The sequence below is a fragment of the Harpia harpyja genome, chromosome 2 (assembly GCF_026419915.1).
Source record: "Harpia harpyja isolate bHarHar1 chromosome 2, bHarHar1 primary haplotype, whole genome shotgun sequence".
NCBI classification, from domain to species: domain Eukaryota; kingdom Metazoa; phylum Chordata; class Aves; order Accipitriformes; family Accipitridae; genus Harpia; species Harpia harpyja.
The window spans coordinates 83,982,743-84,006,435 of NC_068941.1; the positions used below are offsets into that span (position 1 = coordinate 83,982,743).

Sequence of the window (23,693 nt, forward strand, 5' to 3'; positions counted from 1 at the left end):
GTGCGCGCGCGAGCGCGGGGCCGAGTAGTATCGCTCGCCGCAGCGGCCGTTGCTGGGGGCGGAGGGGAAGCGCCGCGTTCGCGGAGCCCGGCTGCCCGGGCGGCGTGTGACCGCGGGCTGTGCCGGGTGGGGACCGGCGGCAGGGGCCGGGTTGGGGGGGGGGAAGAAAAGCAGGCGAGGGTAAGGGGCAAGGCTCGAGGGTTGTCTGGGCGGGAGGGGGTTGTCGGAGAGGCGTCCGGAAGGAGCTTGGCCCGGTCGCCTGTTTCTCTGCTTTCCCTTCAGCTGCCGGCCTTCGGTTCGGCTTCGGGGGGTGGGGGGGGAACAAAGAGGCGGCGAGGGGGGGCAGGCTGAGGAGGCAGGGTGGCGGCCGGCCGGGGTGGAAATCGCTGGGAGCTGCACTGCAGCAGCTTTCTGGTATTTCCTTCCACCCGCCCCCACCGAGGCAATGATTAACAGGACTGTGGGCAAAGAAGCATCCTGTGGGTGTCTGAGGGCTCGGCTTGAGCCGCTTGAAAAGAAGCGGGGGAGGGAGGGAGGGGGGGGAGGAGGACGGGGAGAGGAAGAAGGAAGCAACGCAGCTCCCGCCCGCCGCGGCTCCCTGTGAGGAAAGGCGGGCGGGGGGCGAGCCCGCCGGCGGGGCTCGGAGCGCGGCCTGCCAGCTGACCGACGCCTTGTTTTGTTTTGGGTTTTTTTGTTTGTTTGTTTGTTTTCTCTCTTCTCCTTCCGTCGGTTTCCTCCCTGGAGGCCTCCCGATGAGTTAAAATGGTGCTGAGGCTCGAGGGGAGCTGGTCCCTGCTGGTGGGGAAGAGGTTCCTCAGCCTGTCAGAGGAAGACGACAGGTCGTGGGACACCAGTCGCATCTCGGAATGGCCCTGGAAGTCAGGCAGGATCCGAGCCGTTTCACACACGGACATATCCAAACAAGACCTGAAGGTAACCGGAAACTTTCAAAGAGACCTTCTAAAACGAGACTGCTTACCCTGGGACCTGGAAACTTCATGTGCGTGCATGTGTGTGGGTGTGTGTATACAGACAGATATATATATACGCGCTGTTGTTGGGGGAGAGAGGTCATCTTGGTCAACTTCCCCGCTTAACGTGCTTGAAAACGTATGCACCTCTGGCTAAAGCCCCCAGTGTGCTTGTACTAATGCCGGAAATTATCTCAAGCTAATTATAAATGTGCTTTCTTCCACCAGCATTTTGAAAACTTCAGGTTTTTATTGCACCTGCTGTGCCTAGGTTTTATTTCTGTGTATTTCCTAGATGTGTTTTAAGATCTTGTCAGTTGTGAATGATTTTTCTTTTTCCCAGAGGTGAAACCAAAACTCTTTTATGTTGTTGGGATTGGTGACTTTTCTTTCTTGCTCTTTGGAGTAGCTGGTAATGAAGAAGTACTTCTACTGTCTTGAAAGACGCAACCAAATTCTTGTACGGTGTTGGAGGTTTCTTGGACTCTTCTTGCATGGTGGTCATTTCTTAATGATTACCAACGGCATTTTTGAACACAATTATTGCAAGCTTAGTGTAATTTGTTAACTATGTACTTTGGGTGGAAGTCAAGCGACTTTCACAGTTTGACTGTGAAGGTCTTAAGGGGCTATTTGGCAACTGTAGACAGTAAAACTATTCAACCATGTCTGGGCAATTACTACGGTATACAAAGTACTCGCTCAGGACAAAACTCTGTTATAGTAACGGCATCTTGTTACGTGGTCATCTTATTTGTTTCTACAAGGGACTTCGGTGGCAGGCTGTTCTATGACAGCAAGAACAGTACCATCTTTCAATTAGAACTGTTTCCTTGCCCTTTTTTTTTTTTTTTTTTAATGAGAAGAACTTTGTGACCTCAGATTAACTGAAGAAGCACCTGCTCCTTGTCAAACAAGATGAAACAGTAGGTGTTTCTAACTCCTCTTTGAAAGTGTAAACTTTGTTAGGAAGAGTCCAAAGTTGTTAGAGGACGGGCTTCTTGTTGTGGATCTGCGGCAGGGGTGGAGCTTTCTCCATCTTTGGCCGGCGGGGCTGTGCCCATGCCATACTTGGAGTGAGGAGGAGAATGTTGCTGCTGCAGAAAGCTCTTCTTAAGGTCCTTCTCTGGGACTTAAAAGGAGGAGGAGCAGGTGCTGTTGGGGACTTTACTGTGAGTCTTGTAACTGGTTACGGTTCTGCCAGAAGCGATTGACTTAATTCATTCTCCAGTAAAAGTGTTAAAGAAGTTGCAAAGTAGACAATTGAGGCGTGGAGAGCTTTTGTACCAAAACACATGCCATCTCCTTCCCTCTCTCTCAGCTCTGTGGGAAAGTAATGTATAGTTAGACCAAAACAGTAATGGATTCGGGGGGGGGGGAGCCTCTAAAGGAGTAGAAATATTTAATCTCTCAAATTTTGCTTTTTGTATAGCGTCAGGAACAAGCTACAGAATAGAAAGCCTGTCAACTACTTTTGAAAGTGTTTTCTCAACTGTATTTTCCTGTTTGTGCAGTGTTGATACTATAGACAAAACAAGCCATTCTGGTTCTGGTACTTGTGTTATTTGCTTATCTCTTTCATTGTTTCTGTGAACTTCAAAATGACTAAATTCATTTCTGCACCCATTAGTTTTACGACTCCTGTCTGTGGTAATGCTGTTTTGTGTGCATGCTTTTACTTGCCTTTCCCCTTAGAGGGAAGCTATACACAAGAGAATGTTTCTAAGATTCACTCAGCCGAGGTTTCTCTGCTGTTAGGGCAAATTAGTTAAATATATTTAGACTGGATTGTTATATTTTATGGGAAGAGGGAGTGATTTTTCTGAGAGTAGTGTTCTCTACCAAGACGCTCCAATAATCAGGCAAAGTTGTATTTGCGGTCTTTCCCAATTCTTTGTTGATCTCCCCGTGCTGCCTGTGAAAGAAGGGTAATGCCATCCCAAAGAAATTGGTTAAGACACCATGTTTTTGCTGTGAAGTGACAACTGCTTTCCTCTTGAAAAGTTTGTCTAGATGCTTCAGAGATTCGTAAAGATAAATACCAGTTAAAAGCAGGCAGCAAATGACCTTCTTCACATTATACAATATGATCACCTTTACTGGCTTACTGTCATTTGTGCTTTCAATAAATTAAAGTTATTCTTTGGGACTCTTAAAATATTTCTGGAAAAACAGCTTGTTTATTCAAGTATTCTAGTTTAGAGTTTGTGGAAAATGCGTGTGCCACTACACCACTGTACACAGTCCTTTAGTGTTTTAGGGGGTTTTGTGTGTGTGTGGTTTTTTTTCCCTGTTTGTAAGCACTGGTGGCAGAGTTAACACATTTAACTGTCCTTGAGCAGAAGAGGACTTTGAGATGGGAAGATTGTAGAGTTAAATAAGAATATTAATGTTTTATGCGACAGTAACAATGACAAACCAGTTAACGTTGACTATCACTTATAAAATACTAGGTCAGCCTGGGTTGCTTTAGTGGTTGCTTGATTGTGTGATAGAGAGGCAATAATCATGTTTGCATTTAAGTGCTTTCAATGGTTTGGGGTTTTTTTTGAGGAAATTGGTGTTTGTTTATCCTTTTCCATGTTGTATGTGTCTGAATTTTATGGTTAGTTGCTCTTTCACTTTGTTTCCTTTCTGTAGATTTGTGTAGAATTTGATGATGAGTCATGGGAAAAAAGAAGATGGATAGAAGTCTACAACCATAAAATGAAAGCATTCCTGGTGGAGCAAAAGCTAGTACTGGCTGAAAGAAAATCTCAAGCCAATTCTATGTCTCCTGTCCAGTGGCCTGCAATGGCAAGTATACGCTTGGCCTAATTCACTTTGTTTCTGCAGTTCCATCTTCTAAGGACAATGTTGTTACAAGTGTGAATTTCTCAAGTACAGCTTTACTCGTGTACTCTTAAGGGAAACTAAATCTCTTTGTACAGCTGGAGCTAGGCAGAGCTTGTAAGCATTTTAAGTTGGTATGTTGTGCCTAGAGATACAGGAATGTGTTTTTATGACTTTTGCTTCCCTCCCAAACCACTATTCTGTACAATGTTAATTCCTTCTCCCTCTGGTCTCATGTTTCTTCCTTCTTTCATGAAATTGCAGTTAAGAATAGAGAGAAAAAGGGTAAATAATAGGTTTCTAAGGATAGCCTGCATTTTTATCTTAAATTCTTGTTTTACTCTGCCTCAAGTACTGTTAATTCTTCGGTGATGTTTGATCTGAGACAAAAATAATTTGAATGACTCTTATGTGATGGATGCCTGGCACAGATGACTTGTGAAATTTGGATTTCGTGCATATAAAAACCTGAGCTACACTGTGCAAGCCAGAGAACTAAGCTTTCTATAACTGCCATGCATGGCTGGCTAGGCAAATTAGCCAGTAGAGGTGAACAGGGAACATTTCTTAATGTATTCAGCTAGTGTAGTTTTACTGGACTACTTTGGATATTGCTGCTCATAAAAGTAGCTGTGAAGTAAATGAAGATGTAAACTTGCTGAACGTTAATTATGCTGAAGTTGTAGTCCATGTTTTAATGCTCTTAACTTTGCTAGGTATAAAGTACCTAGTGTAATTCATACTGCTGCATTTTAGCTGAGCTTTTTTCTTAAGCAAGGCTAATCTAAGCAGATATTTATTGGAAGTAGGGCCAAATACGATGGGAGAAGTGGAAGGATGAATCCTTAATTTTATTTCCTGACCTGTGCATTAATATCAGCAGTTCTACTAGGAGGTTTTGCTGACACAATGTTCTGAAAACCTGCTTATTTAAACTTAGCTGTTGTCCCTTTCCAAGTATCTGAACAGTTCTTACTGGATACTTGTCTTCAATTTATGCATAAGGTTTTCCTCATGATGTATTTGACGTGTCAGTTCATGCAGTGTACATGTTCCAAAGCTTATTTAGCAGAGGAATGATGTAGGATAAAGTAAAGCGCAATACTGGAGCTTGCCTTGGCAAAAAAGACTACTTCTCCCTTTGCCACCGCACAAGCCAGGAAAGAAGGGGTCACAAGAGGTGTGTGGATTAATTTATTTAAATCTTGATAACAACTTAATGATTCAAGATTGTGGGAGAGTATCTTTCTGACAAATGGAATAGCTTTGCAGAACTCTTGTAATGGCCGGTCACTCCTGGAAAGACTCTTGTTCCTCTTCTGGTGATACTGTCCCTTTGCCAATGCTGTCCTAACTGAAGTGAAAACAACAAAGGGGAAGAAAGTCTTTGTTTGCTTGTTCAGTCCTTCAGAAACCCAAACCCATACTCTATCAGAATGATTTTTGTTTTTTTCTTTTCAATAGGGCACCAATGTACCTTTCCCCATAGGCAGGAGTTATTCTTATCACTTCTGATGTTCCAGACTCCTGATGCCTACCCACTCAGAGCTGTTACTGCAGGACTAGACAAAATTTAACCTTAAACTTATGAGGAAGAGTTGAGAAGCTTTTAAAGGAAATTTTTGTTTCTTGTCTGTTCTTGAAGCCTTTGGTATACCTGAACACAACTTCATCATTGTACTGCAGTGGTATAACAACTATGAGGCTATCCAAGTCATTGTACATGCCTAAACTAAGGCTTCAGTATATTATCAATGTTGCATGAGCTTTGAGAACTTTAATGTAAGCCATGCAGCAAGCCTTCATTGATTTGCTAGTTATTCCCCAATCTATCATAAGGAGGGTTTTTCATTAACATATCTACAATTAGAACTCTTAGTATTAGTAAATTCTTCATGTTGAGATGAATGATTAATGATTGTTAATGACAGCCACCAGAACTGAATTCTAACTCATTCTACTAAATGAAATTAATTTCAAGTATAGTCTAGTACCTCCTTTATTAGGCATGTATTAGAATTTTATTAGAAACTTGCTTTGTTTCAAGAGTTGCATGTAGATGTGGTGTCTTAACAGAGAAATGGATGCAGAACTAAAATTTTTTAAATGCAAATGAGGAATGATGAGATCTTACTCTTTTTCTAAGAAAATGTCTATCACTTCTCTAGACTTACAAATCCTTAGTGGACAAAGCTGTTTTGGGATCAATGGTTTCAGTACGCTATCTTGGTGAAGAGAGATGTGTTTTTCTTTCTAAGGACCTTTTGACACCCATTCAGGTAACCTTGTATGGCATTGTAAAGATGGAAGATAAATCTTTTATCTTGGTATTTAAGTTATGTCAAGTTAATATATTCTAAATGCAAATTTTAGGTGGGTAAAAACTTGGAGTAGGTGTTTATTACTGTAACTCAAATATCAGTTCTGAATGTAATGTGTCTGTTGATTAAAAACCTTCTGAAGCCAATCCAGGATGTGGCCACTTAAGAGAGCTGGATGAGGGAGTGTGCTAGGACAGTTATTCAGCTCAGGTGACAGCAATTGCATCATGCTCATGGTGGGGATAATCTGGAATAGTTTCCCTTTGTTCTTGTGAGCATAACTGTCTTTACTATGAAGGGAGTTGCATGTCTGGAATAAATCTTGCTATCTAATAGAAACACATCACTTCTAATCCTAAACAAATGAGGAATTGCACAGGATGTAAATGAGATGGTTGAAATATAGTCCCTTTATGGAGCACCAGGAGGAAAGTTTGTTAGTGAAAAATCGATAGAGATGTGTTGAAACAATTGCCCTGTGTGACTGACTGGTCAGACATTTTGAAGAATAGTATGTGCTAATGATGAAGGATTTAATCTTTTCAGGAAACTACTCTCAAGACCTATAAAGAGTCTGAATAAAACTAGTAATAGATGTCCCATGTTGAGACTGCTAGTAATGCCATCATTAGTGTTCTACTTTGACTTGTTAACAGTCAGCAAGTAGACAACTCCTCTTGAGAAGCTAACAAAAGAATCACTTAAAGTTGTAGATTGTTGTCTTGCCGGTGTTGGCTCAACAACAGAGTAGAGATTTCTTCATGTAGAAGCCTTATCTCAATACTGCAGCAGAGAAGATTGCTTTTCTGGCATCTTGAATAACAGATTCTTGATGACGAGCTCTTCAGCCTTCTGCTTACAAATGCCAGAGCAGTGCTTGGGAGAAAGAAAAAACCAAACACAAAACCCCCTTTTTTTATTAGCACTCTGAGCCATTGGTAAAAACTTGCTGTAAACTTTCCATTTCAGAATCAATTCTAAATGTTGTCAAGCAGCTTTAGATAACAATAGAGAAAAAACCCTAAAATTTAAATACTTGATGCTGAATAATTATGAGTGATTTAGATGTAGCTGACTTTTCATTCACATGAACATCTTATAATGGTGTCTTGAGGTAGACTGGATTCTGGCATTACTAGCATAAGTAGAAACATAAAACTTAAAATATTTGCATTTACATCTGCTCAGGACTACTTACAAGTTGCTGCTTCTGAAAACTTAAAATCCTAAATTAAAAAATGGATCATTCGGTTAAACTTAGTGCTCATTAGCAATGTAGTTAAACAAAGCTAGATTGTTTTCAGAACAATATTAAAGTGGACCTGGAGAGCTCACTTCAGTCTGGCTTGCAGACGGCCGATCCATTGGTAAGGAAATGATGTCTGTCTCAATAAATACAGTGTCCTAGGAGCTAAAGGCACACAAAGTAATGAGAAACTTGTTGGACTTGTATGAATTGCTATCTTGTTTCTAAATATTATGGGGTTTTGTTAATCAAAAACATTATCCTTAATACTAACTTCTATATTATTTTTTTCCCTCAATAGGATGTGGACAGTTCCAGGCTTCCTCTTAAGGATGATCAAAATGTTAATGAAGAAATTCAGGCTTTGGTTAAGAAACATCTCGATGAAACGCGCTTGGTGCAAGGTACAAGCATACTCTGTAGCGGAAAACTGGCAATATATAGTCAAGTCAAAAGGGAAATCTTTGCAGTGATGCTGTAAATTACAGTCATCTGTTTTAGGGATAAAAGCTTTTTTAAAATACTGATTCCACTTTCTTTCACAGCAGTGAATGCAAAATGTGAAGGATTATAGAGATTTAAGTTTCAAATATCTCCTTTGTAAGAGTGTCTACATAATTTAGGCATGTATAGATGGCCTGACACTTGTGAAAGAGATACCAAATTTGTAGCAATTGTCACTGAAATTATTTGGAGTTGTTTATTGTTTCAATTAGCTTGATTTTTAATTTTTTTTCAGTCTGCTGCTTGTTTATAAAAACTTCCAAACTTTTATATAGAGACTACTTTTTTAGTCAAGTTAAAATTGTTAGTTTTAGATTTGCCAGCTTCAAATTCTTAACTAGTGGGTTCATACAAGCATATCTGTAGTCATGTGCTTGCATATGGAAGAAATGTCTTATAGAAAGGTAAATATTGCAACTTCGAGTTGTCAATTGCAATACTGTAAAGAGTGGAAAAATTCACATCTAATCATTGAATCTTCATTTCCATGTCCACTGATCTGCCTCTCTGTCTGAAATCTGGAGGTCAGTCTGGCCTCTGTTGCATGTCTTAACCTCCAGAAAACTTTATTGAACTATTCCAGGAAGGAGGTAGCTGGAAAAGTTTTATCATGCTTTTTCTTTTTTTAATCCCCACAGCTGAGTGGAAGTTGTCTCAAGGTTCTCAGGTTTTTTTGCTTACTTGCATCTTGCATGCAGTACTGTTCACAAATTCGTGTTGGTAACTGTGGTGATCGTCATGCTTCCTTTTTCTTAAGCTCCCTTTTCTTGTATTTTTTTCAATTTTTAAGGTGGAAAAAATATCATTGGTTCAAAAATTAGAATTTATAGCCTGGATCCATCTACTCAGTGGTTCACAGCAGTTGTTGTCAATGGTAATCCAGCTACAAGAACTCTGGAAGTCAACTGTCAGGAGGTAAGAACCAGTTGCTGTGGGTTTACAAATGGAGATGGGGAATGGGTGAGAACTTGTATTTATATCCCCACCATTTTTAATTCTGTCCTTACTGTAATAAGCTTTAAAAAAAATGGCGATCAGTGTAATGCAGAATAATCTATTACCCTAAAGTGTTTCTGTATGCTGCTGGTAGAATTGTCAAATAACAAATGGTCTTCTACACAAAATGAGGGAGATCTGGAATTTTTATTTGAAGAGGCAAACGTATGATCCTGGTTTCATTGCTTTCTATGCTGTGTAGACGGTGCTCTGAAGTACCAATTTATATGTGTGTTTTCATGCAGAGGCACTGTCACAACAGTATATCGTTAAATTCAGCTTAGTATACAAAGAGCCTAGAAGTTAAATGTCTGAGGTTAGTCTATACCACAACAGCTAAGATAAGTAGATTAAACAGTAACTTTCACTTCTCTAAATGGCTGCTTCTCTATTTTTGTTCCTTTGCAAGATTCCAGCTTTAAAAACTCTTGATCCAGAGTTAATTCATGTTGAAATCATATATGACAACAATGGAAAATGTGGTAAGAGCTATTATTGTTTGTCCTTCAAACACTAAGTAGCCTATTTTTGACAAATAAACTAATCTTGATCACCTTCTCTTCCAGATAAATCTAAAAGAATTGGGGGTGTGAAAAGGAAGTCATCTGAGAATAGTGGAAGTGTTGATGCTAAACACACAAAATCTTCTCCTGAGGTAATGTCTTACTACGTTATATGTGACTGTTATATAATGGTTATGACATTTCTCAGAACAGCCTTAAATAAGGATTAGATAGGAAAGTGGAATAATAAATATAATCCCTGGGAGGGTGTGTTGAGTTCTTTGAAACTTGTCTAGGCATGGGTAAAACATCTTGCCTTGTGATAATCGGAGAAAAAGTTACTGAGCCTTGAAGCTTGTATTTTTTAACTGTGCTTTTTGCTTCTGCTTAGAAGTTAGCCTGCCTGGTCATGTATTCTGTACTGGGAGAAAACATAAAGCAGTTCTCAAGTTTATAACCTTTGCTTTTCACGTTCTTTCTTTAACTGTTTTGTACTTAAACCCAAAACCTTCAGCTACACTTGCATGATTTGAGGATGCAAGCTACGCAAGCAGCAGTCTGGAAGTATGTTGTTTCAGTACAAAAAGGGAATGTGACTACTTTTCTAGTACTTCCATGTCTACATTTATTTGGTTTGTGAGTGACCTGCCAAGTATCACTGAGATCTAAAAAAACTGCCTCAAAGGTCAAAAGATGATCTGGGTAACTTAAGTATAGAAATGCAAATGAAAAATAATGGCTTGGCTATTACACTGTTGAGGAACAGTACTTCAAAATTGCCCTGTAATTTTGTCCCAGTGTTTCAGACCAAAAAAATGCATTTTAGGTGGGAGTAGCCTTCTGGAAGCTCTAGAGCGGTGGTGGGGTGGGAGGGTTGGGTTTTGTTTCATTTTTTGGGGGCTTCATGTTCTTGGCTTCTGTGCAGTCAGTCCTGTGCCGAGTCAACCGTGTAGATCTGGCTAATGACTGGATATTGTTATTAGAAATCTTTAATGGCTTCACAAAGATACAGCATGAGGTAGCAAGTACAGAATAAGATTCCTCAATGAAAAGACTGATCTAGTATTTACTGCAGAGGAAAAGCACGCAGCAAATTTGCATGAAGTAGGTAGTGCATTGCAGTCTTACTCTGCTTATGTTGTTTCTGTAGCTTGTGCTTGAGTACCTTGAGCATCTTTTGGGTGCTCAGTTTGCCATTCTTTAGCTTTCTGCCTATTCAGCAGCCTGCTTGATACACACAAAAGGTGGTCTTTATTTCATATTCCAGATGTCCTGCAGAAGAGTTACCATGATCTGAATTTGTAGCTTGTTTCATCATCGTTCCTTAAAGTAGTGAAGTTATTTACTTTTAATTTTCTAGTCTGCCTTCCTTCAAAGGGCTGGATCCTTTATCACTTTTGTACTCTTTGGGAAATGTTTTGCAACTATTTTCTCAAAATGGTTACAAGTGAGCGTACTTTCTAATAAGGAAAACAGATGCTCTGTTTGTTTCTCTGGTTTTGGTGGATGTGAATATATGGGAGTAATAAGCTGAAGCCATGTTTTTTTGTTTTACTTTGTGTGTGATAGTACTCTGATTTCTAATATGGAGTTAATTAATTCCATCATTTTTTTGAGAGCTCCTCTCGATGCCTGACAGCTGTGTTATACCAAAGCAGAAAGGAAATATTTTGGAGTTGATGGTAATGAGTCTGTAGTGTAACTTACTGCTGGAAGTTGAGCATGTGGGAGTGGAATATGGATGTTAGAGCTGAGGAAGGACCCCCACAGGAAACTACTGTTTTTAAAGATGCTTGCTAATTTGGTAGACCTGTTGTATTCCTAAAAGAATTGTAGGTTTGTGAGGCTGGTGATTTAATCAGCACAGGATTTCTTTCATTAACACTTTCTAGAATCCCAGTACAAAGATTTTCTCACTACAAAGAAGTCTGCATCTAGATTTTTGGTAATGTTGTCAGACTAACTTTGCTGTTTTAATTTTATCCAGGATTTTCAGATGAGCTCTGAAAGCTATTTCTGAGTTCTGATTACTGCAGTTATTTTAGAAAGATCATTGCACTGGCAGTTATGAAGAACGGAGCTTTCTATCTTCCTTTCCACTTTCTTAATACGCGTTTCCCCCCAAAAGTTTGTTGTTAATTGGGGGAGAAGGAATTAACGTGAACAGTATTTCGTGGAACTTATAAGGTTTAAAAGGACTCTCTAATGTCTTTCCATCTTATGGACTTCAATGAGCTTTATTAAACATGGTGGGAAGAGCATTAATGTATTTTTCTTTTTAAGCTGAACCCTGCAAAGCAGTATTTCTGTTATCCTCAATTTTCCTAACTGTTAAAATCTCCCTTACAGGTTTCTCCCAGTCAGGGACATGTGCAGTCAGTACCAACCGTGTTGGGTGAAGCATTGCTAGGATGTACTCCTGCTAATAAAGACCAAAGGCATCAAGGCCTGCCCCTGCCAGCTAACTCACCACCCAATCTTGGTGCAGAAACTCCTCAGGGGTAAGGAAGCACTTTGTGCTTATGCAGACTTTTTTTTCACTCCAAAAATAACTCCAATTCTTAGCAAAACAAACTCAGAGGTCATTTTAAGAACTGCAGTAACTAGTCTTCTGTAATATTTGCACAGAAAAGTGTTAGACTTAATTGCCCTGACTACGTAATTTACTTGCTTATGCCATATTTTTCTTTTTTATCTTTGAGGTAGTTGCCCTTCAATGTCACAAGCCAATGTTACTGCTTCATTGTACCCATGTGTAAACTGATGGGTTTTACATAGGTGTGGTGCCTACTCTTTGTCAAACACATTCCTGCCCAGCTCCCAAGAAAAATAGAATACATTCAGGCAGGTGTCCTGTACAATAGCTTCTTGCAGATCAAGTACAGGTCCTTAATTATATTTCTGTTGAACACCAGTGTCTTTAAACTTTGTTATCCCCAGTTCTGTCACAAAAATGAACATGATGGTAGAAATGGTGTGACAGGAAAACTCGAATTGTGTGTATTACCTTATAAGAAGTGATATAGGTTTTTTCCCCACTTAGTTTTGAGTATATATCTCAAGATAAATGCGGAAAGAATTTTTTTCATTTAGGCTTTTTGTGGGGGACTGGTTTTATTGTCTCCAGTATAGACTTACAGTACCAGCCAGAAGTTCCTTCGAGTATTAAAATCTTCTCACACAGACATGCAAGTGAAATGCATTTAGTTATACAGCTGTTGCATGGAGAAAATGAGAAAGTAACTGTTTAATTGTGAGAGAAGGTAGTGGAGTAGCTGCAGTACCTAAATTTTTGTGTGCCTCCATGTGCATACAGCTTTATCATTCTGTTCAACTCTTAAAATCAAAACAACAAAAAACCCCCAAATCTCAAACCCACAAACCTACTTAACCTCACACAAAATTTAAAACCTTGGAACATCAGAATTCAAAGTACGTAATTAAATTTCTTCTTTCAAGCTTTAAATGTGATAAGATTGAGCAGCTGATGGCCTGATTTGTTTGACACCTTTTTGTTTGTCTAATTATTGCATGTTGTGTGTTTCAGCACACGTAGACGAAGCTTGCCGGAAACTCATCCTTCTTGTCTTAATACTGGAATTAAACCATTGAAGGAAGATCTGACGGCCTTTCCTAAAGTGGGGTTTATATCTAAAGAACAAACAGAAAATCTTAATGATCAAAATGGTAAATATACCTCTTTGACAACCTCAAGATCTTCATCTTTGGCTGATTCAGCTAATGAAAAAGGAACCAACCTGAAAAATACAAATGAACCTCTTATGAAGCCCACAACAAACTTTCCAAAAGAATGCATTTCTGTAAAACAGTTGCAACATCTTAACTCTTCCATAGCAATACCCAGAGTCAGTAGCACTGTTGAACTGCAGCGGACTTTAGATTGTAGACCCTCAACCTCAGATGCTCATCATCACTCTTTTACTGAGTCTGGAGTTAAATCACAAAGCAATTGCAATAGCCAGAACAGCCACAAAGGAAACAAGATTGATGAACTTACAGACATGGAATTTTTTATTAGAAGAAATTCAAATGAGATTCTTTATGACAGAAATGAAAATGAAAGCTTTTGGACTGGAAGTGCCAAGGTCCAGGACAATAGTAAGTATTTTTAAAACTTCCTGTCATTTGAAAGTCGTCGTAGTTTCTGTGTAACTACATACAAGTAGGTCTTTGTAATGTATGCAAGATGAGTAATTTAAATTGTGTGAGTGTATCTGGAATTGGAGTCATGTGTGGGTTCTTTTACAAGAGGAATGCAATAAATTCGAGAAAAATGTCCTTTTCTGATAAAGGAAAAGAACTTATCATTAATTTCTAGAAATAAGTTGTTGCAAAATGTATGCAAGAACAGAATGGCAGAATGGGTTACAAAAACAAAGTTCTGTTTGGAATGCAGATGCTGATGGCATAATGAGAGTGGGGTTTTTTTAGCAGTGGTCCTATATTTTGTAAGCATGGTGAGAGATGGAAGTTGTTCTCAGCAAAACTTTGTCCAAGAGGGGCTTTCATTGAGTAACTGTTCCAAAAACAAAACTAACAAAAAACCCAAGTAACAAAACAAAAAAAAAAATCAAAACCCACCCAACTCCAAAACAACCCACCTTGTTTCTATGTTTTCTGTGGCCCAGTTCCACTTTGTGAGCTTTCAAGTTTTCCACATGGGACAGAATGGGAAAGGCTGTAGTTCTTTAGGGAGCTGGACTCCTGATGTTATGTGTTGTGCTGTGCATCAGGCGGTATAGCTGATCATTCAGGGTTCTGGGAATCTCCCTACACACCCACCTCTTTTTTTCTTTCCAATCTCATGTTGCTTGGTCTTGGATTACCATGTGCTATTCCATAATTAACACGGGTACACAGCCAGCCAAGCAGTCACTGTTGTTCCCTGCTAGGCCTCAACCGCAATGTGGAAGGAAGAGAGAGGTTTGGCATCTCTTATAGTAAGATGCTGAAAGCTGTTGCATTGTGAAACATGAAAACAGGACTGAGAAATGGCCAGGTTGTACTTTTATCTTCATCACTTGTCAAATGTGGTTGCGTCATGCCCTGGTCTACTCAGTGCTCAGGTACTCCAGCCCTGGTGGCTGAAGAACTTGCATTAAAAGCAGATGCTCTTTCAAAATGTTCCTCTGTGGAGGAGTGAAAGGAGCTGTTAAACTTGGGTCCGCAGACCATGACTCCAGTGGAATTATAGCTTGAGAAAGTTTCTGCTGACCTGAAAAGAGGTTTCTGCCAACTGCAAATATTTTAACTAACTTTGTTTCAATGTAATGTGAAACTTATGGGAAAAGTTGACATGGATCTTTCACTAAAGTACATTTGCTTGCACCTTTATATGAGAAACTGAAGGTTGTCTAATCTACACTACTCTTCCCTGCAGTAATTGTTCGGAAGTCAATTTTAGCAGATGCTTCTAAAGTGAAGAAGCTGCAGCAAAGTGGAGAAGCATTTGTACAGGACGGTTCCTGCAATAATATCGCACCTCACCTGCATAAATGCAGGGAATGCCGTTTGGACAGTTACCGGAAGAACAAAGAGCAAAGAGACTCCACTGTCTTTTGTCGATTCTTTCACTTTAGAAGGTAAGAACAATTTTGACTCTGTATAGACCTTGATATTCTTTCAATGTGAATAACGTGCCCCATGTCCGAGTTGGACATCTGACCTTTTTGTTTTTTCTGAAAGGGGGGGCTGTTGAGTGCTCACTGTTAGCTGTAACATGGACTTCATCTTCCAGGACATATGAAAGAACAGTTACTTGGTAAAAATGGTCTCATTTAAGTCTCTGGTTCAAAACTGCTAGATGCTGGTGTGTAGCTGTTAGGCTATAAGGCTAATATACCTAACTAATGAGAGGTTGCCTGTGTTTTTTAGCCCTTGGAAATTTTCTGACTGCTTAATTTGAGTAGAAAATATTTTGGCAGGACTTTCAGCTCTTTATTTTGCTGTTCTGGGCTGAGTGCCAATGGGATAACAACATGAGTTGAGTTTGAGTGCTACAGCTCAGTAGTATTGGAGATACTAGTGAGAGGGTAGATTCCATGCATGTCTCCCAAAGTTTGGTGGTTGGACATGTGAAATGTTAGACATATATCCACAGCTGTGGAAGAGTTGCTGTAAGTGGCCAGGGGCTTTCAGCTGGAGTCAGGGAATAGTGATGGGCAAAATAATAATTTATGTTGTGTTGCTCAGTTCTTTGTTCCACTTTACGCATGAGTTTGTGCTGCTGCTCTAAGCTTGCTATAGAAACATTTAATCAGTACACTTGCTGGGTTTCAGGAGGGCAGATGAGGAGGGTCAGCAAGGCAACTTTAAGGAAAACCCAGTGACTGCCAAGTGGTGGTTGCTTTTCCAAACCTAATCTGCAGCTTCAGATCCTTTACCCCCCACCTACATGGCCCCAGAGCCTGATTCTTGAGTTCAACAGTCAGTCTTTTGATGTTTTATCTCTTTAGTTCTTTAGACACCATGAGGAACCCTTTCAAAAAGGGTGTTAAACTGTTACTTGAAGCCTATCTGTAAGCCCAGGGTGGATGTTGTCAAACTGCAGTCTCTGGCTGTTTTTTAACATGTCCTTTCCTTTGTTTTCAAGTTGTGCGAATTTTTTCTGTGAACTACTTGATCTCATGTCTGGATGTTGTTGCATGCTGCTTCTTATTTCCCCACACACCCATTTAAACTTTGAGGCATGGACTGTGTTTTATGGGAAGAGGGTAACACTTGTGGTATTGGAGAGGAAAAGCAAAAATACTAGTTATCACAAGGGAGATGGGAAGCTTACTTAATCTCAGTTTTCCTTTTGATTTTCAGAGGAATGACTTTCTTTTGGGTCTCTAGGTAGAATAAAAAGAAGCTATAGGCCTGAAGACCTTCTGAAGAGAAAAAACTGAAAGCAGAAATGTTACAAATATCATAAAAAAAAAAATACTCTTCCACTCTTTCATTTGTTTCTTGAGGTTTATTCTTCTTCCGCCACCTCCCTTGCAAGTTTTGTAGCTAAAGGGTTAAAAAAAATGAAGATATGTTACTAATCTGTTATTTAACCTCAGATTAGAGATTTTACTTCAGTCAGTCTTGGGATAATCTGACATAAATTGAAATGTTCAAAAATGTTTAAGACCAGAGTAACAACAGACTATGCTAATTCATCTTCTCAGGGTAAAAATCCAGACTTGCAGTGCAGTTCAAAGCAGTTGAATCCTTCAGTTTAGAACTTGAAGCGGATGGAACCGTCCCCTTCTATTGAATGTGAAATCTGCAAAGTCTGAAGATGGTGTTTGACTGGTGATATCAGTTGCCAGCACGTGTTTTCTTGCCACACTTAATACTATAGTGAGCACATGTTGTCATCAGAAGTCAACTTTCCTCTACAGCATATAGTAAAAACGTTCCTGAAAACATGAGCAGAACTCTTGAAGTTCTTGGTTAGTAAACTACTAACAATACAGATCTCATTCTTTCCACCTACTCAGAATCACTCAAGAATATATCTTACTCAAATTTTTCGTGATTATTTTTTTGGCAGCTACTTCCAATTAATTGTTACTGGAATATATTCTATGTTTAAGGTGTTCTCATTTCTCTTGTGAGTTGTACATGGTTCTAGATTACATTCTTACTGTTACCAGTGCATTGTAAAAATTATGTTTAACCTGATTTGGTTTTGTGTGAATAAAAAAAACCATTTAGTTAGGAAATGTACCTTACTACAAAAACTGATGTTTTGAGGCTTTTTTTTTTAAACAAGCAGTACATTAAGCGTGCTTAATGCTAATGACCAGTATGTTTACACATGTTTGTTGTAACCATTAAGAGTTAAACTCATTGAGATACAGTATACGTGTTCTTAATTCAGGCATTGACTCATTGGAATGAATGTAAACTAATAAAACATTTGATATGATGGGTTTTTCTCCTTTTCGCCCTCTTTCCACAGGTTGCAATTTAATAAGCATGGAATACTACGTGAGGAAGGTTTCTTAACTCCAAATAAGTATGACCCTGAGGCTATTAGCTTGTGGCTGCCTTTATCAAAGAATGTTGTGGGTCTAGATCTCGACACAGCGAAGTATATCCTAGCCAACATTGGAGACCACTTTTGTCAGCTAGTGATATCTGAAAAGGAAGTTATGTCTACTATTGAACCACACAGTAAGATCAATTTTTATTAAAAGAATCTGTATTTCAGTAGCTTTGTGTGAAACTTCAGGCTTCTGACCTGTGTGGAAATACATGACATTTCCAAATGCATACAATGTAAGATTTCAGTGTTTCCCTCTCTTCTCAGAGAGAGGTAATGGTTAAGATCCAGTGTGAACTAGTGTCAACAATTCTTTGCTCACAGGTGGGGGGAAAGGGAAAAGTAATTCTGCCCTTCTTTGTGCCAGAAGACTTTTCTCAATTTATCAAATGACTTTTCCTGTTGCAGAGTGTAATTCTGTTATGAAACAAAGTGTTAAAAAAAAGAAAAAACAAACAAACAAAAAAAACCCAAAAAACCAAACCAGGAGGCAGCTGACAACAATCTATTCTTAGCATGTAAATGAAATGAAGTTTTCATTTTGCACAGATTCTGTTAGATTGCTTTGGTCCTATTTTGTTGTTCTTGCATAATGGACCTAATGCTGCCTGTCAAGTCAGTAAAGAAATCTTCTTTTCTTCTACCTGAAACTTTCCAGTAGGACTGTTTCAAGTGATTATATGTACAGCCCTACTGGGAATAGACTAGAGAGGTGCTATTGGTGGGGTAACTGACTGTAGAGCTTCATCACTGCAACAGGGCAAACCTTGCATCCTTGAACACAGGGGTTTGGCCATATCAGAACCTTTCTGTAGCAAACATGAGCAGACAAATGGGGAAGGCTGTGATCTTGCATAATCACTTCTCAGAGTAGAATGACTCTTAAAACAATGTTTGTTTTTTGGATTATAAGTACATGACTGAGATGCAGTACAGTTTGGAAGACTGTCTGCCCAATGTCTTCTGGAAATGGGTAGTATTGACATTCTATAAAGACTGTATCAGTTTACCAGTCACTCCCAAGGTTTTGCACAGAAGAAAAAAACCTGAACAAGCTTGAATGCCCTTCAGAAGGGGAGGGAAGACTCGAGATGTTTCAGAAATGCTTGCTGTGAGGTCTTACCCTGGACTACTTGGAATCTGCAAGCTCTGCTTTTCGCTTGAACTGAAACATATTCAGGCCTGTGAAGCCGAAGTATCAATAGCCAGAGTGAGAGGTACAGACTGGAATACTGAAACACTTTCAGAAGGATGAAATTTTGAGTGGAATTCATGAAGCAAAGGGGAGGTGTCCTGTTTCTTAATAGCAGAGGATGCATCTGTTAACATACTTACCAGAAACATCCTCTGCTTAAAAAAGACACGTGAGTTCTGGAGTTGGTTTGAAAGGAGCAAAATGTCATGAATTCCTCTTGGTTTTTGCCCTGTCTAGTGAGAGTAAGGGAACTCAATTTCATTAAAATGGAGGGTATTTTTAATGCTCTAGGTAGGAAAGAAGTAATTTACAGTCTACATACTCATTCTTCTTTGAACAGTTCAGTGAAAGAGTGCTCACTCAGTTGGCACAGGATAAAGGTAGATTCTTCTGCCACCGTGATTTGAAGTTATGGTAAACTTTTTTTCTTGGCAGAGTTCAGTTGAAATGATGCCTTTTCATAAAAACTATGTCTCTGACAAACTGACCTTTTCCAAAATGTCAAAATATTTTGTTCAGATACTACTTTTTAGGGGATCGTTTATGTTTGAATATTTTTGCATTCCACAGTATGTCTTGGGGTCAGCCCTTTTCTCTTTTACTAGTGAGTCACCAGACTGGTAGGTACAGCCACAAGACAAAGAAGTATGAGGGGGGAAATTATTTGGGAGAACTTCCTTAAAGAGAGTTCCTTAAAGGATTAGTAGAAAAGCACAAGTGAAATTATCCCTGTGTAGTAGAAGATTGACCAGTGTAGAAGGAACAGCTTGTGAGGTCACATTGTTCCTTGGCCACCAAGTGCCAAAAGGAGACAGGATCAAACTACAGAGAGGAAACAAAAGAATAGGAGGAGTAGAAAAGGACAAAATTCAGAAAACTGAAATATGAAATGACATGCAAAAGATAAAAAAAACCCTTATCCTGTTTTGGGGAAATTGGAGGATTGGCCTAGAAAATGGTAAATATAGTACATGGTTTTTAAAAGGCAGAGAAGAATGGAGCTGGTGATATTTAGACCTCTGTCTCCTGGAAGAATTTTGAAGCAAGTAGTCAAACAATTTTTACCTCCTACTTAAGAACAAATTGTGCCAAGCTATTCTAGGTTTTGTTCCATACATAGTTAATGGGCATTATACAAAAGAAAAGCAACAGATGTCTTGGATCCTGGTGTGGTTTTTTTAGCATATGTTAGGCCATGGTCTCTCATAACTTGCTTTTAAAATTAAGAAATGTTGTGGGCAGAAAAGTTTCAGAGAAGTTACAAGTGTGGAAGGAGGTAGGAGGAGGCAGATGTGTGCTTTTTGTCTAGTCTCGTTTTCTAACTGGCAACGTAATGAAATGAAGATCAGGCTAAAATAATCTGTACATAATGCAGCCCTGGAAGGGCTTGTAATTTTTTGGAAGACACTGCCAACATTTGAGATGTTTTGAGTGAACTGAAGAAGTGACTTGGGGTCAGGAATGGTGGAATATAATGAGTACATAAGAAACCTGAACAGCGGTGGTCGGTTCTTCAAAGAACTCACCATTCTGAGGACGTATGATAGTCTATAAATATATAGAAAAACTACTAAAAGGAAGAGAAGAACTATTTGCCCATTATGCTATTGAATTGAGAGCAAGGACAAGCTGGTTGTGCCAAGCTAGACATTAAGTTACTACTAGCAAGCTAAGCTTAATTTTTTTCTAGGTTAGCTGTGGAATTTCACTTATGAGAATGGTAGCAGTGCGTGTGTTAACTTGGACAAATACACGTCAGGAGTAAGAGATGCAGTTGGTGCTGTACAGGAGAAAGCAAAATGGTCTTGATTGCTTAGACACTGTTTTGGACCTACTTCTCTGAATCTGTAACAGCAAAGGCTTTGTTTTGGAGTTTCAGTGCAAAACCAAGTCTGAGTCTTATATCACTGAAGTGTTTCAATGTAGCTATACTTAAGTTGCAAATATTTTGTTTTGTTTAAACTAACACTTTGACTAATCTGTCAATTACCACAGGACAGGTAGCCTGGAAGCGTGCAGTTCGTGGAGTTCGAGAAATGTGTGATGTCTGTGACACCACAATCTTCAACCTTCATTGGGTCTGCTCTAAGTGTGGCTTTGGCGTGTGTGTGGATTGTTATAGGATGAAGAAAAAAAGCTTACATGAAGGTGAGAATGCATATTGCTACTTTAAACAAAGGGGGGAGAGGGGAAAGAAAACCTGTATTTTGAACTTGGAAGTCAATAACAACCTTAAACAACAAGACAATAAGCCTTCCCAACAAAAAGAACATGTTGTAGACCTGTGGTTTGGTATACCAATAATAGTAAAATACGTAGCTTTCCAGAGGAGGATGAAAGATGTACTAATAAAACAATTTAATGGTTTTTTTTTTACAGATGATGACTCAGATACTTTCTCCTGGTTTAAATGTGTGAAGGGGCAGGTACATGAACCAGAGAATCTAATGCCTACACAAATAATTCCCGGAAAAGGTATTTTAAATATCTGATTGGGATGAAAAAATGCTATAGGCTTTTGCTGTCTTTTGTATGTTGTTGATATCGTACTGAGGGGGGTTCTTTAGTAATAAAGTTAGTAAAAGCTTAGTATTTATTGTCCAAAGACTGGAACAGCCTGTGTACTTAATACTATTTTATTATCTTTGACCTTTACAAAGAAGTAGCAAAACGTCTTGTTTAATGAACTGTGTTCACGTACTATTGTTTACCTGCATAGCATACACAATTTTTTAAAAAGTCTTATTGAATGCTGGATGTTCTAATTACATGTGAGCTCATTAATGACTCTTTTCCTTCAGCTCTCTACGATGTTGGTGATATTGTTCACTCTATAAGAACAAAATGGGGAATAAAGGCAAATTGTCCTTGTGCAAATAAGCAGTTCAAGGTGCTATCAAAGCCAACTCTAAAGGAGGATTCAAAACAGGTATTGCTACTGTCTCACACTATGTCTGTGTAGTACAGGTTTGCCTCAGGCTACTACCCATATTGGAAGCCTATGTTAATTGACTTTGTAGGTATGCCAATCCTGACTACTACTGATAACCTTACCATGTAGGTTTTTGTTCAAAATCTGTATTCAATATTCATCTTTCTGGTTCAGTTCTTTTTTAAGTTTTAGGGAAAATCTCATTGTGTCCCTTCTGACACACTGATGCCTCAGTAAGTGACCTATCCTTGAAAAATGCTCAGGATTTTTTAGAGCAAAAATAGGATTAGACTGAGAGAACCCTTAAGAGAACTGTCTTAAGTACAGACTAGTGGGAATGGTTGTAAAGCGTAGGCTATCCCTTGTGTCCTGGACATGTAATACATGCAGCATCTAAAAGAATAAGTAGGGTGGAGGAGCACTAGAATTCATACAAGAACTAAACATGAATAAAATTGAAGGCTAGAGCAGTATGGAGAAGCACTGACTTCTCTGGGAATCCTGATGGAATGTTTGCTGCTCATTATATTAAAAAAAAAAAAAAAAAAAACCCAATGCCAAACAAACAAAATTCTACCATATGTTTATCTGTAAATGGATGTAGTATTTTTCTTTTAAAAATAGAGCACAAATTTATGGCTTAGTTTTGCAGCATCTTACAAGAAACCAGCTGAATTAAGTAATTTTAATTTTGTTGTATGCTTATTTGTAAACTTATTTTGAGAGTAAATGTGGTATCTCAAGTGTAAGTAGCAGGCTGAACTTGGTTTTGGTGTTGGTAATCAACAGAAGAGACGAAAAATATTTTGATGTGTTAAAAGCAGGAAGATGTTTACATGATTCAAAAGTTAGCCTACAACTGACCTAGCTTCAGTCTTCTGTTTCAAAAGATTTCCTCTATGACCCTGGACAATCAGCTGCATTGAAATTTATCTATACCTCTCTTTCTGTAAAATTAGGTACTGCAGTGGTTGTATGAGGATAAGATTATTAAAGTTTGTAGCAATTTATGTTATGTCATGTTTGGAATCTTTACCAAGCATCAGCAGTCATTAAGAGATGAAATAAAGAACATAGCAATAGGCAGACACAGGTGCAGAATAATTTCTTGACTGGGAAGTATTTGAGCAGAGAGAAGAAATTTAGCCAGTCATGCAGGAATCCCAGGCCAAAGCAGTAGTTCTGGTTAGTCTATTACTTAAAGTCTCCAAATGAGTAGATAAATCGGCTGCATAGGAGATGTACAGTAGTCCTGTGCTCGGATTGTGCTGGCCAGGCCAGTGCTGCACTCATATGCAGGTGTACTTTAGACCTGTCAGGTGAGCAGACTTTTGCCACCTTCTTAAGATAAAAATTTAGGAGCGCTACGTATTTGTTTTAGTCTACTGAACTAGACCTCCAGCGTAGCCCTGGTCTGAACATTAGCAATCACTAGACTTGTGAGAGTCCTGCTATTAAAATGGCATTTGGTTCCCTAGAAAATGCATCTGGGAACTCGGCTTTCTGTGCTTGTCTTGAGGGGTGATGGACTCTGTGGCCTGCTCTTAAAATCTGGAGATCCTGAATCCTCCTGGATTGTCATCTCTGGCTGGTACTGAGATGCAATGCTGACCTCTTGTGGCGATGAGATATTTTTTGAAGGGCCGAACCATTTTTTTGGCAAAAGAATTAATTTGGACATGTTTATTGCTTGCTTCCCTTTTCTGAGTAGAGTGTGTTTGTGTCTAATCAAGTTCTCACTTTGTTTTTTCAGAACTTGGTACCTGGAGAGAGGACCAGCCTTCAACATAACAGCTTTGTCCTGAGCCCACAAGTCACTACACATGATCCTCCTCTAAAGTCAGCAATTGGAAGTAAACAAACTGCTTCAGTAAATACTTCTCCTTCATTAAGTTGGTTATCAAATCTAACAAGTGGAAACGTGAATAAAGAAAACAAAGGTATGTGCAGAACCACTGAAGAGTAAACCCTTTGTGGCTGTTTGTCAGAAGAATATAGATCAGACCCAGCAATATCTTGCATTGAGAATGATATAATCTGCCTGCTGGGATGGGTGTTCTATGCCTGTACCGCAAAACTGGTCCATGGCAATGACTTGGAATAAAACCTGGCAGGGTTAGCATATATATATATTTTTTTAAGACTGGATTAA

The 23,693-nt window shown here is 39.0% G+C and overlaps 1 protein-coding gene across 2 annotated transcripts in view; it reads left to right on the forward strand.

Annotated features, from left to right (window-relative positions):
• Window positions 1–23,693, forward strand: part of KDM3A (lysine demethylase 3A) — a 31,847-nt gene continuing 8,154 nt past the window's right edge. The window contains exons 1-16 of one of the 2 annotated variants that reach the window (XM_052780770.1): window positions 1–126; window positions 745–933; window positions 3,612–3,767; window positions 5,972–6,082; window positions 7,672–7,774; window positions 8,665–8,789; window positions 9,280–9,352; window positions 9,437–9,525; window positions 11,723–11,874; window positions 12,921–13,492; window positions 14,775–14,976; window positions 17,331–17,545; window positions 20,605–20,757; window positions 20,989–21,084; window positions 21,411–21,538; window positions 23,295–23,481. In XM_052780770.1, the coding sequence (XP_052636730.1) occupies window positions 763–933; window positions 3,612–3,767; window positions 5,972–6,082; window positions 7,672–7,774; window positions 8,665–8,789; window positions 9,280–9,352; window positions 9,437–9,525; window positions 11,723–11,874; window positions 12,921–13,492; window positions 14,775–14,976; window positions 17,331–17,545; window positions 20,605–20,757; window positions 20,989–21,084; window positions 21,411–21,538; window positions 23,295–23,481 (2,533 nt within the window). In that variant the 5' untranslated portion in view covers window positions 1–126; window positions 745–762. Of the gene's footprint in view, window positions 127–335; window positions 934–3,611; window positions 3,768–5,971; window positions 6,083–7,671; window positions 7,775–8,664; window positions 8,790–9,279; window positions 9,353–9,436; window positions 9,526–11,722; window positions 11,875–12,920; window positions 13,493–14,774; window positions 14,977–17,330; window positions 17,546–20,604; window positions 20,758–20,988; window positions 21,085–21,410; window positions 21,539–23,294; window positions 23,482–23,693 lie in introns of those variants that run through there. The other variant, XM_052780769.1, reaches the window with a different exon arrangement.